Raw genomic sequence first — 23247 nt, 5'->3', positions numbered from 1 at the left:
GAAAGACAGAATAATGCCAGGATGATAACGGAGCCGAAGGAACTTGCGTCCTCACACCATAGCAGTCAGGCCACGCCCCCCATGTGTTCATTCTACTATACACTACACACTATCCAGAGAGCACCGGGAATTCTCTATACACCTGTATATGCGGAGTATGTGTTCATTCCACTATACACTACACACTATCCAGAGAGGACCGTGAATTCTCTATACACCTGTATATGCGGAGTATGTGTTCATTCCACTATACACTACACACGATCCAGAGAGCACTGGGAATTCACTATACACCTGTATATGCGGAGTATGTGTTCATTCCACTATACACTATCCAGAGAGCACAGGAATTCTCTATACACCTGTATATGTGGAGTATGTGTTCATTCCACTACACACTATCCAGAGAGAACAGGGAATTCTCTATACACCTGTATATGCGGAGTATGTGTTCACTCCACTATACACTACACACTATCCAGAGAGCACCGGGAATTCTCTATACACCTGTATATGCGGAGTATGTGTTCATTCCACTATACACTACACACTATCCAGAGAGCACCGGGAATTCTCTATACACCTGTATATGTGGAGTATGTGTTCATTCCACTATACACTACACACTATCCAGGGAGGACCAGGAATTCTCTATACACCTGTATATGCGGAGTATGTGTTCATTCCACTACACACTACACACTATCCAGAGAGCACGGGAATTCTCTATACACCTGTAAATGCCGAGTATGTGTTCATTCCACTATAAACTATCCAGAGAGCACCGGGAATTCTCTATACACCTGTATATGCGGAGTATGTGTTCATTCCACCATACACTATCCAGAGAGAACAGGGAATTCACTATACACCTGTATATGCGGAGTATGTGTTCATTCCACTATAAACTATCCAGAGAGCACCGGGAATTCTCTATACACCTGTATATGCGGAGTATGTGTTCATTCCACTACACACTATCCAGAGAGAACAGGGAATTCTCTATACACCTGTATATGCAGAGTATGTGTTCATTCCACTACACACTATCCAGAGAGAACAGGGAATTCTCTATACACCTGTATATGCGGAGTATGTGTTCATTCCACTATACACTACACACTATCCAGAGAGGACCGTGAATTCTCTATACACCTGTATATGCGGAGTATGTGTTCATTCCACTATACACTACACACTATCCAGAGAGCACTGGGAATTCACTATACACCTGTATATGCGGAGTATGTGTTCATTCCACTATACACTATCCAGAGAGCACAGGAATTCTCTATACACCTGTATATGTGGAGTATGTGTTCATTCCACTACACACTATCCAGAGAGAACAGGGAATTCTCTATACACCTGTATATGCGGAGTATGTGTTCACTCCACTATACACTACACACTATCCAGAGAGCACCGGGAATTCTCTATACACCTGTATATGCGGAGTATGTGTTCATTCCACTATACACTACACACTTTCCAGAGAGCACCGGGAATTCTCTATACACCTGTATATGTGGAGTATGTGTTCATTCCACTATACACTACACACTATCCAGGGAGGACCAGGAATTCTCTATACACCTGTATATGAGGAGTATGTGTTCATTCCACTACACACTACACACTATCCAGAGAGCACAGGAATTCTCTATACACCTGTAAATGCCGAGTATGTGTTCATTCCACTATAAACTATCCAGAGAGCACCGGGAATTCTCTATACACCTGTATATGCGGAGTATGTGTTCATTCCACCATACACTATCCAGAGAGAACAGGGAATTCACTATACACCTGTATATGCGGAGTATGTGTTCATTCCACTATAAACTATCCAGAGAGCATCGGGAATTCTCTATACACCTGTATATGCGGAGTATGTGTTCATTCCACTACACACTATCCAGAGAGAACAGGGAATTCTCTATACACCTGTATATGCAGAGTATGTGTTCATTCCACTACACACTATCCAGAGAGAACAGGGAATTCTCTATACACCTGTATATGCGGAGTATGTGTTCATTCCACTATACACTACACACTATCCAGAGAGCACCGGGAATTCACTATACACCTGTATTTGAGGAGTATGTGTTCATTCTATTATACACTACACGCTATCCAGAGAGCACCGGGAATTCTCTATACACCTGTATATGCCGAGTATGTGTTCATTCTACTATACACTACACCCTATCCAGAGAGGATCGGGAATTCTCTATACACCTGTATATGCGGAGTATGTGTTCCTTCCACTATACACTACACACTATCCAGAGAGCACCGGGAATTCTCTATACACCTGTATATGCGGAGTATGTGTTCATTCCACTATACACTACACACTATCCAGAGAGCACCGGGAATTCTCTATACACCTGTATATGCGGAGTATGTGTTCATTCTATTATACACTACACACTATCCAGAGAGCACCGGGAATTCTCTATACACCTGTATATGCGGAGTATGTGTTCATTCTATTATACACTACACACTATCCAGAGAGCACCGGGAATTCTCTATACACCTGTATATGCGGAGTATGTGTTCATTCCACTATACACTACACACTATCCAGAGAGCACCGGGAATTCTCTATACACCTGTATATGCGGAGTATGTGTTCATTCCACTACACCCTATCCAGAGAGCACCGGGAATTCTCTATACACCTGTATATGTGGAGTATGTGTTCATTCCACTATACACTACACCCTATCCAGAGAGCACCGGGAATTCTCTATACACCTGTATATGCGGAGTATGTGTTCATTCTATTATACACTACACACTATCCAGAGAGCACCGGGAATTCTCTATACACCTGTATATGCGGAGTATGTGTTCATTCTATTATACACTACCCACTATCCAGAGAGGACCAGGAATTCTCTATACACCTGTATATGCAGAGTATGTGTTCATTCCACTATACACTACACACTATCCAGAGAGCACCGGGAATTCTCTATACACCTGTATATGCGGAGTATGTGTTCATTCCACTATACACTACACACTATCCAGAGAGCACCGGGAATTCTCTATACACCTGTATATGCGGAGTATGTGTTCATTCCACTACACACTACACCATATCCAGAGAGGACCGGGAATTCTCTATACACCTGTATATGTGGAGTATGTGTTCATTCCACTATACACTACACACTATCCAGAGAACATCGGGAATTTTCTATAGACCTGTATATGCCGAGTATGTGTTCATTCCACTATACACTACATCCTATCCAGAGAGCACCGGGAATTCTCTATACACCTGTATATGCGGAGTATGTGTTCATTCCACTATATAGTACACACTATCCAGAGAGCACTAGGAATTCTCTATACACCTGTATATGCGGAGTATGTGTTCATTCCACTACACACTATCCAGAGAGCACCGGGAATTCTCTATACACCTGTATATGCCGAGTATGTGTTCATTCTATTATACACTACACACTATCCAGAGAGCACCGGGAATTCTCTATACACCTGTATATGCCGAGTATGTGTTCATTCTATTATACACTACACACTATCCAGGGAGCACCGGGAATTCTCTAAACACCTGTATATGCGGAGTATGTGTTCATTCCACTATACACTACACACTATCCAGAGAGCACCGGGAATTCACTATACACCTGTATATGTGGAGTATGTGTTCATTCCACTATACACTACACACTATCCAGAGAGCACCGGGAATTCTCTATACACCTGTATATGCGGAGTATGTGTTCATTCCACTATACACTACACCATATCCAGAGAGGACCGGGAATTCTCTATACACCTGTATATGCGGAGTATGTGTTCATTCGACTATACACTACACACTATCCAGAGAGCACCGGGAATTCTCTATACACCTGTATATGCGGAGTATGTGTTCTTTCCACTATACACTACACACTATCCAGAGAGCACCGGGAATTCTCTATACCCCTGTATATGCGGAGTATGTGTTCTTTCCACTATACACTACACCCTATCCAGAGAGCACCGGGAATTCTCTATACACCTGTATATGCGGAGTATGTGTTCTTTCCACTATACACTACACACTATCCAGAGAGAACAGGGAATTCTCTATACACCTGTATATGCCGAGTATGTGTTCATTCCACTATACACTACACACTATCCAGAGAGCACTGGGAATTCTCTATACACCTGTATATGCGGAGTATGTGTTCATTCCACTATAAACTACACACTATCCAGAGAGCACCGGGAATTCTCTATACACCTGTATATGCGGAGTATGTGTTCTTTCCACTACACACTATCCAGAGAGCACCGGGAATTCTCTATACACCTGTATATGCGGAGTATGTGTTCATTCCACTATACATTATCCAGAGAGCACGGGAATTCTCTATACACCTGGAGATGTGTTCGTTCCATCTGTAACCAGTATAGCCATTGGTCACTCTCTTAGTATGGGCCACAACCTCTATGCAGCACATGTATCTACAATAAGCAGCTTTTCATTTTCCCGCTGCCAGGACATCCAAGCCCGGCGTCATTAGTCGCTGCCCCGCGTGACGTCATCAATGGCCGCCTGGCAGGAAGTAGTCTCCACAAGCCGACAACATGGAGGTTGCGAGCGGTGGAAACAAGCAGCCGCTTCTCGGCTTTGGGCAGGCGGTGATTGGGCCCCCCGGCTCCGGAAAGACCACCTATGTTCGCGCTATGCATGCTCTCCTCACCAGCATGGGCCGCCGGGCCGCTATCATTAATCTGGACCCTGCCGGGGAAGACGAGCCCGGGGCAGCGGTCACCCTGCAGGACCTGCTGGCTCTGACAGAGGTGATGTCCGAGCTGCACTTGGGTCCTAATGGCGCCCTGCTCTACTGTATGGAGTACTTACAAGGGAACCTGGACTGGCTGCGGGACCGGCTGCTGAGTCTCCGCGGGACCTACCTGCTGATTGACTGCCCAGGACAGGTGGAGCTCTACACCCACCACCCCGCTCTGCCCCACATCCTGCGGCAGCTGCAGAGCTGGGGGCTGAGGGTGAGCTCATTAGGGACCCCTGCTCAGGATTACAAGATGCAAAAAATGGGTTTTCTGTCACTAAATCATGGGCTGAGGTTTGCTTTAGGCGGAATACACACAGGCATTTTATGGCTTTTTTTTTTTTACAGTTAAAGTCTGTGGAAAATATAAACTGCAAGACACGTGTTTTTTTTGTTTTGTTTTTGCATGTGTTTTTTTTTGTTTTGTTTTTGCCTTGGTGTTTTCTCTGGCATTTTTTATTTTTCAAGACACAGAATGTTCAAGCTTTTGTAATTTTTGTTTTCTGGTATTTTTCCTTCTCTCTATAAGAAATTACATGCTAAAAAAAAAATCAAGATGAAAGTCTGTTTTAGGCTACTTTCACACTAGCGTCTTTACTGGACCAGGCAGGGCTCAGCAAAAATGCTTCCGTTACTGATCATTCAACCATCTGCATCCGTTATGAACGGATTCGGTTGTATTAAAAGTCAATGGGGGACGGCTCCGTTTTCTATTGTCAGAGAAACGGATCCGTCCTCATTGACTTGCATTCGCGGTCATGACGGATCCGTCTTGCTCTGCATCTCCTGACGGAAAGAAAACCGCAGCATGTTGCAGTTTGCTCTCCGGTCTGGGAACGAAACTAAACGGAACAGATTTAATTTTGGAGCTCTCCGTTCTGTTCAGTTACGTTTTGTCCTCATTGACAATGAATGGGGACAAAACTGAAGCGTTTTTTTTCCGCTATTGAGACCCTATGACGGATCTCAATACCGGAAAAAGTAAACGCTAGTGTGAAAGTAGCCTTAGGCTACTTTCACACTCTCGTTTGGTGCGGATCCGTCATGGATCTGCACAAACGCATCCGTTCAGATAATACAACCGCATGCATCCGTTGAGAACGGATCTGTTTGTATTATCTTTAACATAGCCAAAACGGATCCGTCTTGAACACCATTTAAAGTCAGTGGGGGATGGATCCGTTTTCTATTGTGTCATAGAAAACGGACTTACATTGTGTGCCCGGACGGATCCGTTTGGTGTCCGCCTCCAGAGCGGAATAGTGACTGTTCAGAGGCAAACTGATGAATTCTGAGCGGATCCTTATCCATTGAGAATGCATTAGGGGCAAAACTGATCCGCTTCGGACCGCTTGTGAGAGCCCTGAAGGGATCTCGCAAACGGAAACCAAAACGCCAGTGTGAAAGTAGCCTTGCAAAAGACGCCAGTGAGAAATCTGCATAAAAATGACATGTGATATGGAAAAATAATGCAAGCGGTGTGTGCCATTTTTCAGTGATAAAAAAAATGCGAGATTAAGTTTGTGGGTCCCGAGGGTAGATTCACACAGGTTTTTATTGGAGTTTTTAAAAACTCTTGCGTTTTTGTGGCTTTTTAATGAGAAGTGTAGGACTTTTTATTTTTGTCAGTTTGGTAGCATTTTTGTGTCTGGCTTATTTTAATATTTTTTTCATAGGGAAAAGTGTCATCCATGTGTTTGTTTTGGAAAAAAAATGCCATAAACACAAGCTGTTTCTATGGCTTTTTTTTATAGTGGTCACAAAAATGCCAGAGAATAATTTGTGTGCATGTTGCCTTAGGGCTCATGCACATGTGTGTGTGCCCTGTACCCGTACTGCGCACCACAAACAGTGGTTCTGTAGTATACGGGCACCGGCCGTGTGCACTCCGTATCATGGATGTGGACCCGTTGACTTGAATTCGTCCACAATCCTCAAGATACGGAGCAGAGATTTGTTTCCATGCTTACGCACAGGAAAAAAAAATAGAATGTCCTATTTTTTTGCAGTGCGGATCACGGACCCGTTCAAGTCAATGGGTCCGCAATCCACAAACTGTGTGCACACGGATGGTGACAGCGCATTGCGGACCACTATTTGCAGTCTGCAGTACAGGCCACACACACACACAATCATGTACATGAACACTTAGGCCTCTTTCACACGGGCGAGTATTCCGCGGGGGTGCAATGCGTGAGGTGAACGCACTGAATCTGGACCCATTCATTTCTATGGGGCTGTGCACATGAGCAGTGATTTTTACGCATCACTTTTGCGTTACGTGAAAATCGCAGCATGTTCTATATTGTGCGTTTTTCACGCAACGTAGGCCCCATAGAAGTGAATGGGGCTGCGTGAAAATCGCAAGCAAGTGCGGATGCGGTGCGATTTTCACGCACGGTTGCTAGGAGATGATCAGGATGGGGACCCGATCTTTATTATTTTCCCTTTTATAACATCGTTATAAGGGAAAATATTAGCATTCTGAATACAGAATGCATAGTACAATAGGGCTGGAGAGGTTATAAAAAAAATTAAAAATAATTTACCTTGCCTTAATCCACTTGTTCGCGCAGCCAGCATCTCTTCTGTCTTCTTCTTTGAGGGATAGGACCTTTGATGACGTCACTGCGCTCATCACATGGTCCGTCACATGATCCATCACCATGGTAAAAGATCATGTGATGGACCATGTGATGAGCGCAGTGAAGTCATCAAAGGTCCTATTCCTCAAAGAAGAAGACAGAAGAGATGCCGGCTGCGCGAACAAGTGGATTAAAGAGGACCTTTCACCCATTATGACAATGTGAACTAAGTATACAGACATGGAGAGTGGCGCCTGGGGATCTCACTGCACTTACTATTATCCCTGGGCGCCGCTCCGTTCTCCCGCTATGCCCTCCGGTATCTTCAGTCACTAAGTTATGGTAGGCGGAGATCTCAGTCTCTAAGTTATGGTAGGCGGAGTCAGCCCTTGTTCTGCTGTAGCGCTGGCCAATCGCAGCGCAGAGCTCACAGCCTGGGAGGTTCTTTTCTCCCAGGCTGTGAGCTCTGCAATGCGATTGGCCAGCGCTAAAGCAGAACAAGGGCAGACTCCACCTACCATAACTTTGTGAACGAAGATACCGGAGGACATAGCGGGAGAACGGAGCGGCGCCCAGTGATAATAGTAAGTGCAGGGAGATCCCTGGGCACCGCTCTCCATGTCTGTATACTTAGTTCACATTGTCATAATGGGTGAAAGGTCCTCTTTAAGGTGAGTTAAATTATTTTATTTTTTTAACCCCTCCAGCCCTATTGTACTTGGCATTCTGTATTCAGAATGCTATTATTTTCCCTTATAACCATGTTATAAGGGGAAATAATACAATCTACACAACCTTGAACCCAAACCTGAACTTCTGTGAAGAAGTTCGGGTCTGGATACCACATTCAGTTTTTTATCACGCGCGTGCAAAACGCATTGCACCCGCGCGATAAAAACTGAACAACGGAACGCAATCTCAGTCAAAACTGACTGCAATTGGGTACCTACTCGCGCGGGTTTGCCGCAACGCATCCGGACCTTATCCGCACACGCCTAAGGCCTCTTTCACACGGGTGAGTTTTCCGCGCGGGTGCATACATTAAGGAAAAAGGGTACTAAAAATTCCATAAAAAACACAAAGTGCAAAAAAAAAACGCTTGCGTATTAATTGGCACTTTTACCGCTAGAAAGCAAATGGATGCATGAAAGGGACCTAGGACAAATCTCATTTATATAGGCCTTAAATCTCATCATAGACAATGGGGGCATATCGCTAGGATATGCCCCCATTGTCTTATAGGTGCGGGTCCCACTGCTGGGACCCATACCTATATCGGAAACGGAGCCACGCAAGGTGGTGGCTGGAGGACCCCGGTCCGGCCACTAGGGTTGTTGCGGGTATTGAAATTTCGATACCCAATCGATACTTTTGTCCCGGTATTAAAGGGATTCTGTCCCAAGGTTTTACCCCTGTCAGCTAAACATATGCTGATGTTCAGGGCCTCATCAGGATTCCTAATGTGGGCTTCTAAATGTGATCCGTAGCCTTATTTTGCTAAAAAACAGGTTTTACTAATCTGTCACTCAAAGAAATAAGGTGCCCAAGGGGATGTCAAGGGATGCAAGGTGCCCGCCGCACCCACCGCCGCCTTTCCAGACTTCTGCACCGCCTCCTAATCCTCTGTGCCGCCTCTCGCTCTCCCTCCTCCTGCTGTAAGATATCGCGCGTGCGCACAGGGCTCTGAGAGGCTGGCGCCAGAGTGCAGGTCATACCTGGGTTAAGCGAAGTGCTGGCGCATGCGCACTTCGCTTCAAGAAGCCAAATGGAGAAGTCTGCACGGGCGCATCAGGCAGAGCCCTGTGCGCACGCGCAAGATCTTACAGAGGGGGGATGGAGGGAGAGCGAGAGGTGGCACAGAGGATTAGGAGGCAGTGCAGAAGTCTGTAAAGGCGGCGCTGGGCACGAACGGCGGCGGGCACCTTGCATCCCTTGACATCCCCTTGGGCACCTTATTTCTTTGAGTGACAGGTTAGTAAAACCTGTTTTTTTAGCAAAATAAGGCTACGGATCACATTTAGAAGTCCACATTAGGAATCCTGATGAGGCCCTGAACATCAGCATATGTTTAGCTGACAGGGGTGAAACCTGGTGACAGAATCCCTTTAATACGATACTGGGATTTCCATTTTTTTCGATACTGGGCTGCACTGCTGCGCAGTCTAGTATCACAGAACATGTGCGCGCTGCTGTCGGCGCACTCATGTTCTCTCAGCAGCACAGGGGAGAAGGAAGCAGTCTCTCTCTCTCCCCTGTGCTGCTGCCACCACTAATGATAGTACTTTTCCTGGGTCCAGACTTTAAGCAGGCTACACAGAGCGGCGCCCAGAGATGTCCCAGCACTTACTATTATTCCTGGGCGCCACTCCGTTCGCCCGCTGTGCCCCATTACTATCGGAGCATTGGGGAGGAGACATCAGCTTCTCTAGTGGGCGTTCCTTCTCCCTGGCTGTAGCGAACGCCCACTAGAGAAGCTGATTTCTCCTCCCCATTGCTCCGATAGTAATTAGCATATGGAGCAGGAGAGGAGACAGTAATGGTGCACAGCGGGCGAACGGAGCGACACCCAGGAATAATAGTAAGTGCTGGGACATCTCTGGGCGCCGCTCTGTGTAGCCTGCTACTTAACTAAGTCCGGACCCATATTGTCACGGCCACGGTTTTGGCCGTGACTCCTTGGGAGCCGCATACAGTTGCCCGCGGTTTGGGTTGTTGTTTCAACCGCAGCTTGAGGCTTGATGTTGTATGCCTCAAGTGCGGTTGCCGCGGACAACAGGTATGTGTGCGGTCCCTTTGGAGTTTGTGTGTATGTATGCACTGTTGTTAGTCTGTGTGCACTCTGTGTATTGTGTGGTGTGCACAGACACCTTTCCTGCATTGTGGTTGCCCGTGGCAACGTTTGTCGTTGTGTACATGTGGTGGCAGTGTCCCGGCCTTGGGCTGACTCCCAGGACACGGTTGCCACCCATGTCGTTGCCTGCGGCAACAACCACAGTGTGTTTGTTGTGTTGGACACTGTTCCTTTAAGTTGGTGTTTTCCCTTTCCTGTGGTGCTAGAAGGGTTAACTCCCTTCCCAGTGTGTGTGATGTCACTGGGTGTGTCTGACCGTTGGGTGTGGCCTCTTAGGCCTATAAAGCCTCTCACTTTGGCATGGCTCAGTAGGTTGCTTCAGTCATGCTTTGCTGTAGCAGCCTCCTGTGATTTCCATCTTCTTGTAAGGGCCACCCTTCCAGTCATAAGTTCTTATACCGTGATGTGTTGTTGATGTCTTGTGTCTTTGGTTTTTGTGCAGCTATGGATGTCCTGGTCCCTGTGTGTCTTCATGTGTGTGCTGTTTACCTTTGTCTGTGTGGACAGCCTTTTCCTTAGCACAGGTTCCAGTCAGCAAGGCTAAGACAGGTTTGTGTGGAACTGTTTGGTTCACCTGTCTTATCCATAGTCCTGTTTATGTACCCCCTTCTTCATGCTGCTTGGCCAGTGAGACTCCTGCTCCTCCGTGCCTGGGAGGAGTGGGTTGTCTTACCCTGCTCCTTACCCTCCGACCAGTCCCTGGGCTAAGTCAGGGATCCGAGGTTCCTGCGCATGGGTCCTCCTACCATCAAGGTCGGCCCATGCAGGTAGGAGACAGGGTCAGCGTTAGGGACGCAACAGGAGGTGACCTGCGCCCTGATTCGGTGTTCCTGGCGAGTAGCGACTGGACATCTTCCCTCATCGCACGGCTGAGGATTTCCCCCATCCTCAGCCGTGACACATATAAGGTAGTCTTTAACACATAATACAGGAGGCAGGTGCCGGCAGCAGAATCGCATAGCCGTCACCCTGCCTCTGACAGGGAGCTGCGATCAGCGGCAGTTAACCCCTCAGGTGCGGCATGTATTAAGGGTTAATTATCATTGGTGGCGCCTCCCCTCCTCAACTCCCCACCCCACTAAAATCATTGGTGGCACAGTGTGCCCGCCCCTCTTAACCCCCCAGTATTAAAATCATTGGTGGCAGTGGCCACAAGGTCCCCTCCTCTTCATTGGTGGCAGTGGCAGCTTCTGATCGGAGCCCCAGCAGTGTAATCCTGGAGCTCCGATCAGTTACCATGGCAGCCAGGACACTACTGAAACCCTGGCTGCCATAGTCGGCTCCCTGCTGTGTGTGCACTATGCGCAAGGCAGCAGGGAGAGTGTGAAGTCCTATTCACCCTAATAGAGCTCTATCAGGGTGAATAGGACAAGGGATTAAAAGATCCAGGTTCTAGCCCTTAAGGGGGGAAATAGTTATAAAAAAAAGTGTAAAAAAAAAATATATATATATAAGTATAAATCACCCCCTTTCCCAATTTCACATATAAAATATATAAACCATAAATAAATAAACATATCGCCACGTCAGAAAAGTCCAAACTATTAAAATATTTAAAAAAATCTATGCGGTGAACGCCGGAACAGAAAAAAAATAAAAATAAAAATGAAGTCATTCACCATTTTTTTAAATGCGGAATGCATGTGGCTTTTTTGGTTAATTTTTTCCGCGTGGTATCGAGTATCGCAATACTTTTTTATGATATCGAATCAAAAATTTGGTATCGCAACAACTCTACAGGCCACCACCAAGCCAGCTCCCCATTGAAGTGAATGGGAGCGCACTGTGCATGACTGTCCACCGCTCCCATTCACTACTATGGGCTCGACAGATGGCTATTTTCACCGGCCCCATAGGAAATGAATAGAGGGCGGCTGCACATGCGCAGTGCACCCTCCTTCAATTTCTGGGCTCTGTTCTCTATATAGGTGCGGGTCCCAGCTGTGGGACCAACACCTCTAAGACAATGGGGGCATATTCTAGTGCAGTGATCAGCAACCTCCAGCACTCCAGCTGTTCTGAAACTACAACTACCAGATTCCTCCTTTCACTTCTAGGGGAGTTACAAGAATAGCTGAGTAAGTGTGCATGCTGGAAGTTGTAGTTTCAGCCGAAGGCTGCTGATCCCTGTCCTAGTGATATGCCCCCATTGTCTATGATGAAACAACCCCTTTAACGGCTTTTGAATTCTAAGGCCTGTTTCACTCTGGTGTTACTCATTCCGGCAGGGGAACAGCCTGGTGGATCCGTAACTACCGTGTGCTGCCTTGTTGTCCACCTAGCTCTGTTAACTATAATGGGGACCTGCGGAGATCCTGCCGCAGCACAGCAAATATGCTGAGAGGCGGCCGGACAAAAAACACTGCATGCATTATAGTGAATGGGGCCGGGTGCACTTCAGGCAGCACACAGCTGTACACGGACGGTAGTTACGAATCCGCCATGCAGTGTCCCTGCCGGAACGAGTAACGTCAGTGTGAAACAGGCCTAACTGTTATCAAAAACCTGAATGTGGAAATCCAACCTTTCATGGCAGCTAGGTTATTGTCGGCACCACCTCTTTTCATAAGTGCCCATGGGCTGGATTATGAGATCTTTATCTTTCCATCTTTTTAGCTATGTGCCGTGCACCTTGTGGATTCCCATTATTGCACAGACCCTGCCAAGTTCATCTCTGTCCTGTGTACATCACTGAGCACCATGCTTCACATAGAGCTGCCTCACATCAACCTCCTCTCCAAGGTGGACCTAATAGAGCAGTATGGGAGACTGGGTGAGGATGGAGCTTCTTATTACAGTATTATTGATTGAGCCTGTATTACTTAGTGCCTGTTGAGCACCCCCTGTTATTGTGACCATCATGCTGAACAGTATGGTGGACACTTCTGATCTGGTTAGTATTAAACTTTAGTTGTCCTTTTCTATCACAGCTTTTAACATTGACTACTACACTGAGGTTATGGACCTTTCTTATTTGGTGGAACATTTGACTTCTGATCCGTTTTTTCGGCGCCACCGAAGTCTTCATGAGAAACTGGCAGAAGTTATTCAGGATTATGGGCTGGTGTCATTCATGCCACTTAGTGTCAAGGTAGGTATTTGTGTAGTAAATCACTGCATTGAAGTACAAACATCCTACATCTAGCACCACCAACCATCTGGTGTTTCTGGTCGCCATTGGCTTTGGACACTTTAGTGGACAGAAGGCTCTGTCCACTGTGTAGTTTCCAGGGCACCACAGCTCAGCCCCCTTTCACTTGAATAGGAGCTGAGCTGCAGTACCCTGGCATGGCCACTACATCAGTGGATGGAACTACTGTGTAGTTTCCAGCAGCGATGGCTACCTGAAACAGCTGAAAGGCGGGGATGCCTGGTGTAGGTCCCTCCCGATCTGATATTGATGACCACCTAGCCTGAGGAGATTTCGTCAGTATCTAAGTCCTGGCAAACCACTTTAATATACAAAAGGTACTTTAGTGTACAAACATGTGAGCAGCATTTTGTGATAACTTTTAAGGTACATCCACATGGGATGCAGTAAATCCAGAGAGCATTACAGTATCAGGAAAGTGGATGAGCAATTGTCATTTGCACATTGCTGAAATAATCTGCAGCACAAATTAACCTGTGGTTTGGATGTTAAATCTGCAGCATGGCAATTTCCACCGTTTATTTCACCACTTGCAATGCATAGGGTGAAATCTGTGGCAATTCCTCACATACATATAGATTATGCTGTGGATCTTTCTGTGTGATAAGACAGCCCATGTGAACATAGCTTGTGGCCATGTAGCATCTGTGGTTTGCTGCCTTTTTTTTTTTTTTTTTTGGGGAACAGTATCTCCTGTTCCAAACTTGACATTGGGGATCATCAATATTACGCTGAACCCCATATTTGTTAAGCCCCTTGACACGTTTTTCAACATCTGACATTTTTGGATTTGATGGGGAAAAAGGGAAACATTTTTTTTCTTTTGTCACGGCTCTTACATTGGGCAACATATTTAGGTGAGAGGTCAAGAGTACTGATTTATACGTTCACGGTGATATACGAATTAGGTATATCTGTAAAGAATAAATCAAGGCAACTGGACTTACTGTAGATTTCTTGTAAAACGTTTCACTCGTTCTTCCAACGAGCTTTCTCAATTCTGAGTGACTGTACAAGAATTCTCTGGGAATAAATATGTAACTGAATCAACATCTGGTAATTATACCCAGCATGGGGTCAGAGGTCATTATACCCAGCATGGGGTCAAAGGTGTTGATTCCATTATCCTAATTGGAGTCAGTAGGTGATAATGACCTCTGACCCCATGCTGGGTATAATTACCAGATGTAGATTCAGTTACATATTTATTCCCAAAGAATTTTTGTACAGTCACTCAGAATTGAGAAAGCTCGTTGGAAGAACGAGTGAAACGTTTTCAAGAAATCTACAGTAAGTCCAGTTGCCTTGATTTATTCTTTACAGATATACTATGTATGACCTGGATAAGTGAGAACCTTCACAGATATACGAATTAGGACTGCAGCTATCAATTATTTTAGTAATCTATCTATTAATCTAACGATTAATCGAGTACTCTAATAATAAAAAACTAATAAAAACGTTTTCCTTTATAAAAATGTTATCAGACCCCCCGTGCCATCACTCCTCTGTGCCATCAGCTCCCCCCAGTGCCATTAGTCCTTTGTGCCAACTGCCATCACCCCCTTCCCTTCCCCCCCCATGCCATCAGCTCAAACTAGGTGCAGTTAATTTCTCTAAACTCTGATATACCAAACTGCAGTTTACTCCAGAATCTAACTACTTGCTTTGTGTTTGCTTAGGATGGAGAAAGTCTGAAGAGAGTCTTGGCAGCCGTGGACAAAGCCAGTGGCTTCTGCTTTGGGGAGGACACTAGATCACTTGGAAATCTTATGTCTGTTGCAGTGGGAGCAGATTTCCATTTCACCTCGTATCCTTTTCTCGCAACGAAAAGGTATAATATTTCAATTATTATCACAGGAAAGGGAAGACTCAAAAGCCTGTGTTCTGCCATAGTTTTTCTGGCCTGAAGCATATATAGTTTTTCTCATCCGTATCATTGGGGGACACAGGCTTGACCATGGGTATAGCTGCTGCCACTAGGGGGGGCACCAAGCACAAAAGTGTGAGCTACTCCCTTCAGCTATACCCTTTCTACAGGGACTAAGCTAAAACCGTTTTAGCTTAGTGTCTGTAGGAGGCAGACCTCCCTGCTTTGCATGTCTGCTTATTTGTTTTTCACTTTTGGATTTTTTCTCTTCTTTTTCTTCTAGCGGGGTTACAGGCAGTCCTAACTGCCTGCATTCCCACCCAGGAGATGGGAGACATGGGGCCCTTCTCTCCCTTATTGCGGCGTTCCGGTCCTGTCCTCTGCCAGGGCCGCTTGTAATTGAGGCCCCGGCTTCTCTGCGGCCTACTTCCATTCCGGCTCCCCGCGAGTGCTTCACACCCGGCCGGCATACCTGTTCGGCTGGGGCTTCTAGCGGCAGCACCGCTATCCTAGAAGGGGGGAGGATACCTTTTACGGGAGTCATGTGGCTTGGTCCAGCCCTTCCCCTCATTAGCGCCGGGAACCAACTCCATTAGTGGCGGTGGGGCATGAAGTTTTCCCTGCTCTCCCCCCCCCCCCCCCCCCTTTCATCTGGCATCCTGGCGCGAATTCTTGGCGCTTTTTTCAGCGCTCCGCCCACCTTCTGCTTCAGGAGATCCTCTGCGGGATTCTGGCACAAGGCATCTCCGGACAAGCTGCAGTAAGGGACACAGGCTGGGTAAGCTCGGTCTCCCCTTCCTACAGGGTCTAACTACTCCCCTCATCTTCTTACCTGTCACTACAGGGTGCTTACTATGTCTGAGCCCAGACCCCAAAGCAGGTGGTCACTTCAGTGCAACATTTTGCCTGTCAGTTGGACCCCCTCTGTTCCTCGTGCTCTCCTCCACCGCCAAGTGGCTCTGACCCTGACCCAGTCACCCCTCCTGCACAGACCATGGTACAACCGGAGTGGGTGCACTCCCTGGCTAAGATGGTGCAGGATGTTTCTCATTCCAACAAGGCTATTGTGGAAATACTGGGTCGTTTGGCCACCCTCTGACCAGTCAGACTCTGGGGACCCCTCTGCTAATCCCCATCGCGGCCGTCATGCAAAACAGGCCAGACCACCTTCTCCTCGAAGGGCGCCTGCTTCCTCCGTTTCCTCAGTCTCTGCCACCTCTCAGGGAGTCTCGCTCCAACGTGTCCTCAGTAGAAGAGGAGTGTTCTGAGGAAAGGTTGTCAGATGCTGACTGTCTCGCCTGAGGAACAGTGTTCCCAACTGTCCGCTATGGTAGACAATCTCATTGCAGCGGTTATTGAAACCTTACAGATTGAGGACCCTACGCCCTCATTTGCTGGCTCGTTTTTCCTTCAGGCGATCCCGTCGCTTGCCAAAATTTTTCCACAACCACCCAGAGTTTGATTCCTCCCTTTCCAAGGAGTGGAACTTTCCAGACAGGCGTTTTTCTTAATCGAAACGCTTAGACGTCTTATATCTCTTTCCAGAGGATTTAACGAAAAAGTGGTCGTCCTCTCCTATTGTTGATCCTCCGATATCCCGCCTGGCTAAGCATACTACCTTGACTATGGCGGATGGGGCTTCCTTTTCAGACCCCAGGGATAAAATTTTTTAATCTTTTGCCAAATCTTCCTTTGAGGCAGTTGGCACTGTGCTGCGCTCAGTTTTTGCCTCCACATGGGTTAGCAAGGCTGTGACCGAGTGGGCAAACGAGCTACGTCTGAGACCCCTCGGAGGAACTTTTGGATATTGCATTGCAGCTTTCCCATGCCAGTTCTTACATTTGCGAGGCCTCTCTGGACATGGCCAGGCTTATGGCCCGCTCTTCAGCCCTTTTGGTGGCTATTCGCCGCACCCTTTGGCTATCTTGCTGGGCGGCGGATAATGCTTCAAAACGGGCCTTAACGTCCCTCCCCTTTACCGGTAGCAGACTTTTCGGCAAGCGTCTGGATGAGATTATCTCTGATGCTACGGGGAGTAAAAGCACCCATTTGCCGCAGAACAGAGCACGCTTCAGCAGGTCAAAAAAGTGCAGACCTCTTTTTCGGCCCTTTCGAAGTTCTTCCAGCCGCAAGCAGCCAGCCGACAAGTCTGCCCCAGATCAGATGCGCAAGCCATCTTTCAAGCCTCGCCAGCAGGGCTCCAAGTCCTCCTCTGCATGACGTGTGGTCTCCGGCGCCCCCCAGACGAGTGGGAGGTTGTATTCATCTGTTCCGGCATGTCTGGCTGGCTGGCTCATGTCTCGGATGCCTGGGTGCGAGAAGTCATCTCGAAGGGTTACTAACTGGAATTCCGGTCCCCACCTCCGCCCTGGATTTTTCGCTCTTCTCCCCCGATCTCTCCCTCCGGTGCCCATTCCTTTTTTCAGGCAATTCTCAACCTTCTGCGGCAGGCAGTGATTGTTCCGGTTCCAGCTTAAGACAGCTTTCGCGGATTCTACTCCAATCTCTTTGTGGTTCCTAGACCTCAAAACCCTCAACCGCTTTCTTCGGCTCCGCCTCCGGATGGAGTCCCTGAGACTGGTCATTGCATCCATGGACCCGGGCGAGTACCTGTCCTCGATGGACATCAAGGACACCTACCTCCATGCTCCCATCTGCATCAGAAATATCTTTTGTTTCACAGTGGGACCTTTTTATTACCAGTTTGTGGCCCTCCCGTTCGGTCTTGCCACAGCTCCTAGAGTCTTTACCAAGATTCTGCCCTCGGTAATGGCTCTGCTTCATGCCAGGGTGATAGTGGCGATTCCTTACTTGGACGATATCCTGATCAAGGGTCCGTTATTCCAGGCAACAGCAGACAGCCTACGCATCATCCTGGACAACCTGGAACACTTCGGGTGGATTCTGAACCTATCAAAGTCCTGTCTTCACCCATCTCCGCAGCTGACGTTTCTGGGCATGTTGGTCGACACCGATCGGGCCAAGATATTCTTGCCCCGGACAAACACTCCACTCTTCGTCAGACCTCCCCTTGTTGCGGCCCCAGCCTCTTCCCATTCGTCAGTGCATGAGGGCTCTGGGGCACATGGTCTCTTCCTTCGAAGCGGTGCCCTATGCTCAGTTCCATACCAGGGCTCTTCAGCAGCACATTCTGACCATTTGGGTGCGTTTTCTCACCTGGGCGGAGAGCCATGTCCCACCCAGCTCTATCAGCAGTTCACATCCCCCGGCGTCGACAACTGGATCACGGACTTTCTCAGCCGGGAGAGACTCGATCCCGGCGAATGGAATCTGCATCCACAGGTCTTTCTCGCAATCTGAGCGGTGGGGTCGGCCGGATGTGGATCTCATGGCCTCCCGCTTCAAGCACAAGGTAGTGAACTTCATCACGAGATCCAAGGATCCTCTGGCTCGGGCGTCAGACGCCTTAGTGATCCCGTAGAGTCAGTTCACGTTTCCTTACGTGTTTCCTCTTCTTCCGCTCATTCCGCATCTTCTCCGGAAAATCAGGTCCGAAGGTCTGCCCGTCATTTTCGTGGCCACGCAGAGTATGGCACGCATCCCTAGTCTCCTTCCTTGCCAACGAACCCTGGCGTCTTCCCCTTCGGGGGGACCTCTTGTCACACGGACCGATCTTCCACCCGAATTTAAGGTCTCTACATTTAACAGCATGGCTGTTGAAGCCACCGTACTAAGGGCTCGGGGTTTCTCGGATGCTGTTGTCCAGACCATGATTCGTGCTAGAAAGCCGCCGTCCTCCCGGATCTATTACCGGACCTGGAAATCCTATTTTAATTAGTGCGAACGCCACCAGTGGTCTCCCATTCAGTTCTCGTTGCCGCAACTCTGGTCTTTCCTGCAGTTGGGCATGGACTTGGGGCTGGCTCTCAGTTCCCTCAAAGGGCAAGTTTTGTCCCTTTCCATTCTTTTTCAGCAGAACTTTGCTTCGCTTTCTGCAGTTCGGACCTTTGTGCAGGAGATTACGCATGCTGCGCTCCCTTACCGTCCTCCGTTGAATCCTTGGGACCTTAATCTGGTGATCAGCACTCTCCCGTTCTCACCTTTTGAGCCTTTGCAGCAGGTGTCCCTTCCCTTACTATCCTACAAGGTGGCCTTTTTGATGGCAATAACTTCCATACGTAGGGTGTTGGAACTAGCGGCTCTTTCCTGTTGGAGCCCTTCCTATTCCTCCATCAGGACAAAGTAGTCCTTCGCCGTGTCCAGTCCTTCCTTCCGAAAGTCGTGTTGGCATTCCATCTCAATGAAGAGATCATTCTCCTTTCCTTTTGTCCTGCCCTATCTCATCCTCGTGAGCAGTCGCTCCACACTCTGGATTTAGTTTGGCCTGTTTGCATTTATCTGTCTCAAATGTCATCTTTCCGACGGACATATTCCCTTTTCGTCATTCCAGAGAGGCAGAGATGAGGGCTGGCTGCGTCTAAAGCTTCCATCTCCCGATGGATTTGTGTGGCCATTGTGGAAGCGTACTGCATCAGTGACTGGGCTCCACCCTTCTGGGTTACTGCTCATTCTGCTCGGGCAGTAGGAGCCTCTTGGGCTGTGCATCATGGGGCTTTGGTCCTTCAGGTATGCAAGGCAGCTACGTGGACGTCTTTGCACACCTTTTCCAAATTTTACAGAGTACACACCTTTGCGTCTTCTGACGCTTCTCTGAGGCGTAGAGTTTTGCAGACAGCGGTTCTCTGATTGCCTGGATGGTTTCTGCGTTTGACTCCCCTTTGGGACTGCTCTGTAACATCCCATGGTCAAGCCTGTGTCCCCAATGATACAGATGAGAAAACTAGATTTTTGTACTTACAGTAAAATCTGTTTCTCTTCCGTTCATTGGGGGACACAACTCCCACTCATTCTTTCTCTTTACGGCCCTCTTTGTGGCCTGTGTGGTTCTGGGTTTGTTCATTGATTGGTTTTCCTGTTTTCTCTTGCTTCTCCTACTGCTTTTGCACAAACTGTTTTAGCTTAGTCCCTGTAGGAAGGGTATAGCTGAAGGGAGAAGCTCACACTTTTCTACGTAGTGTCCACCTGTGTCCCCCTATGAACGGAAGAGAAACAGAGATTTTACGGTAAGTCCAAAAATCAAGTTATTTGATGAAACCATCGACCATGGCTACCTGTGCACGGGCGCAGGTTTACAAGCAGAAAATCTGCCCAGATTTCTTGCCAATTTTTGTGCATTTCATGTGTTACTTGCCATTTTGTTATGGATTTGATGCGGTTTTGCTGCAGAATTCGCCCTTGCATTAAAAACGGTAAAATTTGCAAAATAATTGCACAAACGATTGACCTGCTGGGGATTTTAAAATCTGTATGGCAGGTCAATTTCCACATGGAAGAAAAGAGCAAAGTGTACATGGGATTTGTGGAATCTTAACCTTTTCTGGTACTGTTATGCTGCGGTTTTTGCATACGAGAATCTGCATGGAAAAAACACTCATCTGAATTGTGTGCAGTTGCCCTAAGGTGTTCTTGAGCATTGCATTTTCAGTAAGCTTTAGAAGGCTACTACTGGAGAAGTGGTCACTGACTCTACCAACCTGTGTTCTACAATTGGTGAATAAATTGTAATGAAGGCTGTAGACCTGCTGTTCTAAATGGACTTGTCTAACCCATTCTTCTATTCAAGTTGACATAGTCACTTGCTGAGACTCACAATTCTATTTTATAATCTTTTTGATATGCCCCCATTGTTGTATAGTTGCGTGTCCCACCAATGGGCACCGCACCTATATTGAGAACGGAGCCCCGAAAGTGAAGGAGGGCGCACTGCATTTTCTATGGGGCAGGCGAAAATAGTCGAGCACTGGCTCAGCTATTTCCGTTTGGCCCATAGAAGTGAGTGGGAGCGGTAGCCGGTCATGTGCGTTCCGTCCTAATTACTTCTATGGGGAACCAGTTTGGTGGTGGTTGGACCGGAGTCCTCCAGCCACCACCTTGCAGGGCTCCGTTCTTGATATAAGTGTGGGACCCACATCTATAAGACAATGGGGGCATATCCTAGCAGTATGCCCCCATTGTCTATGATGAGACAACCCCTTTAAGTATTTCCAGCAGATCATGCTCTTTTATGGGATGTCATCAAATCATAACTTGTGGGCTTTCTTATGGACTGGGGATAAGAAACACTGGTTGAAAATTCTGATATTGCTTGTTCAGTGCCTTCACATATTTTGCCTATGTATAGAACAAATCCTTGGCACTCGGCAATCAATGTAAATAACACAGAATTATGGAATAATAGTTTAATGCAAGAAATTGTACAGAATATTATGTTTCATTGAGGAACCTTTCACCGGTATCACAAGTCCAGCCACAGCTGAAGTGACATTTTATAGGTACTTCTCAGACCGAAGAGGATTCCCACGAGTAAGGTCCAGGATGTACTGAAACGTCATGTAAAATTTCATGGCATTTCGCTACCAGTTATAACACAAGGCTGAATATTACTTGCATCAGTTTCTTGATGCAAAAAAGTTTATAATTTTTCCAGCTTTTTACTACTGTAGTTCCAGACTGACTGCTCCTGTTTGTCGATCAGAATAGCTGGCATTTATGTAGGTATTTGTACAAGCCCCAAGTTGTAAGGAGCCATAATACAGAGCCCATACACTTCTATGGGATTATACTGTACTGACTCTGGTCCATGACACCAAAGTATCAGTATTTTTCTTTGTTAACCCTTAACCCACACTGCAGAACACTGGCATTTCAGGAGAAGTATGTGGAAGAAGAAAAAAGAACAGTGGAAGAAGAAGCTTCAGCCTTGTGATTACCAAAGACTGGTATCTCACCAAAGTTTATATATTCTATATTCGTCCCTAGAAATATAATGGCAATGGAACGAAAGTGTGAGAGCTTGCTATGCTGTCTTCGCGACGCTATGAGAGCTGTACATTTAGCATCTGCCCTGACTGGACACAGTTCTCACACAGCCGCAGTACTGTAGTGTTACTAAAACTGTAGTTAAATATTGCAGCACAAGCCGAGGTGATGTCCTTCACGTGTGAATACTGCCTTCTCAGCAGCTTGTAGATTTCAGTATCCCAGCAAGCCATGTGTAAGATAAGGGTTTTGGATGGCTGTGTCTGCAATAAGGGTACAACCAAATGGTGCGGTTGTGTCGCAGTTGCAATGCGGCCGTTCTGTGGTTGTATGGGCCACAGCTGCCTCTAATTCAAATGAGACCTCTCTGTTCAATGGGTCTGTATTGTTAATGGCCGTGCGATATAGAAGGAGCCATTAACAATACTGACCCACTGAACAATGCTGTCTCATTAACATAGTAACATAGTACATAAGGCCGATAAAGACATCTGTCCATCCAGTTCAGCCTGTTATCCTGCAAGTTGATCCAGAGGAAGGCCAAAAAAAAACTGTGAGGTAGAAGCCAATTTTCCCCACTTTAGGGGAATAAAAAGTGCCCGATTGGAGTCGGGAAGGAAATCAGAATAACTCCCTGGATCAACAACCTCTCTAGTAGCTATAGCCTGTAATATTATTACACTCCAGAAATACATCTACAGGCAGCTGCAGCACATTCAACTGCGGCAACCACAGCATGGCCGCATTGCAACCGTGACCGCACAGCATCTTTTGGTGGGGGTCGGAGATTCTTGTATATTGTACATTCTGTTTTGAATGCTCTGTGACAAAATTCTCTGAAGTGTTGAGGATCAATATTTGTTGTAAATTATTATTTTTTTTGTATAAAGAGATTTCTTAAAAAAATAAAATAAAAAATGTGCTGTGTTTTTGCTCCATTACACAAAATGTGGACCTTAAAGGGGTTAAGCAGTGGTATGATATTGATAACCTACCCTCATGATAGGTCATCAGTATCAAATCGGCGGGGGTTCACTTACTGCTGTAATTACACTGCACCAAAACTGAAAAGGAGACATGCAGGTAAATTTTTAAGGGGTTCCGGCATTCAGGCC

At 46.9% G+C, this 23247-nt stretch overlaps 1 protein-coding gene across 1 annotated transcript; it reads left to right on the top strand.

Annotated features, from left to right (window-relative positions):
• The first annotated feature begins 4584 nt into the window (after positions 1-4584).
• Positions 4585-22673, top strand: GPN2 (GPN-loop GTPase 2). Its single transcript, XM_040424256.1, has 5 exons — positions 4585-5052; positions 12888-13044; positions 13202-13362; positions 15105-15232; positions 22007-22673. Exons 1-5 carry the CDS (start codon positions 4630-4632, stop codon positions 22077-22079), a joined length of 942 nt encoding a protein of 313 aa, XP_040280190.1. The 5' UTR covers positions 4585-4629; the 3' UTR covers positions 22080-22673.
• Positions 22674-23247: the final 574 nt, after the last annotated feature.

The sequence above is a fragment of the Bufo bufo genome, chromosome 3 (assembly GCF_905171765.1).
Source record: "Bufo bufo chromosome 3, aBufBuf1.1, whole genome shotgun sequence".
Classification (NCBI taxonomy): domain Eukaryota; kingdom Metazoa; phylum Chordata; class Amphibia; order Anura; family Bufonidae; genus Bufo; species Bufo bufo.
This window is presented reverse-complemented; position numbering and strand designations above follow the sequence as displayed.

What these genes read in the sequence shown, in the direction of transcription:
- GPN2 (XM_040424256.1), top strand. Translation starts at nt 4,630, where the DNA reads ATGGAGGTTGCGAGCGGTGGAAACAAGCAGCCGCTTCTCGGCTTTGGG. An exon ending in TGCAGAGCTGGGGGCTGAGG is followed by an intron (nt 5,053 to 12,887) that starts GTGAGCTCATTA and finishes CCATCTTTTTAG; the next exon opens with CTATGTGCCGTGCACCTTGT. An exon ending in AGAGCAGTATGGGAGACTGG is followed by an intron (nt 13,045 to 13,201) that starts GTGAGGATGGAG and finishes TTTCTATCACAG; the next exon opens with CTTTTAACATTGACTACTAC.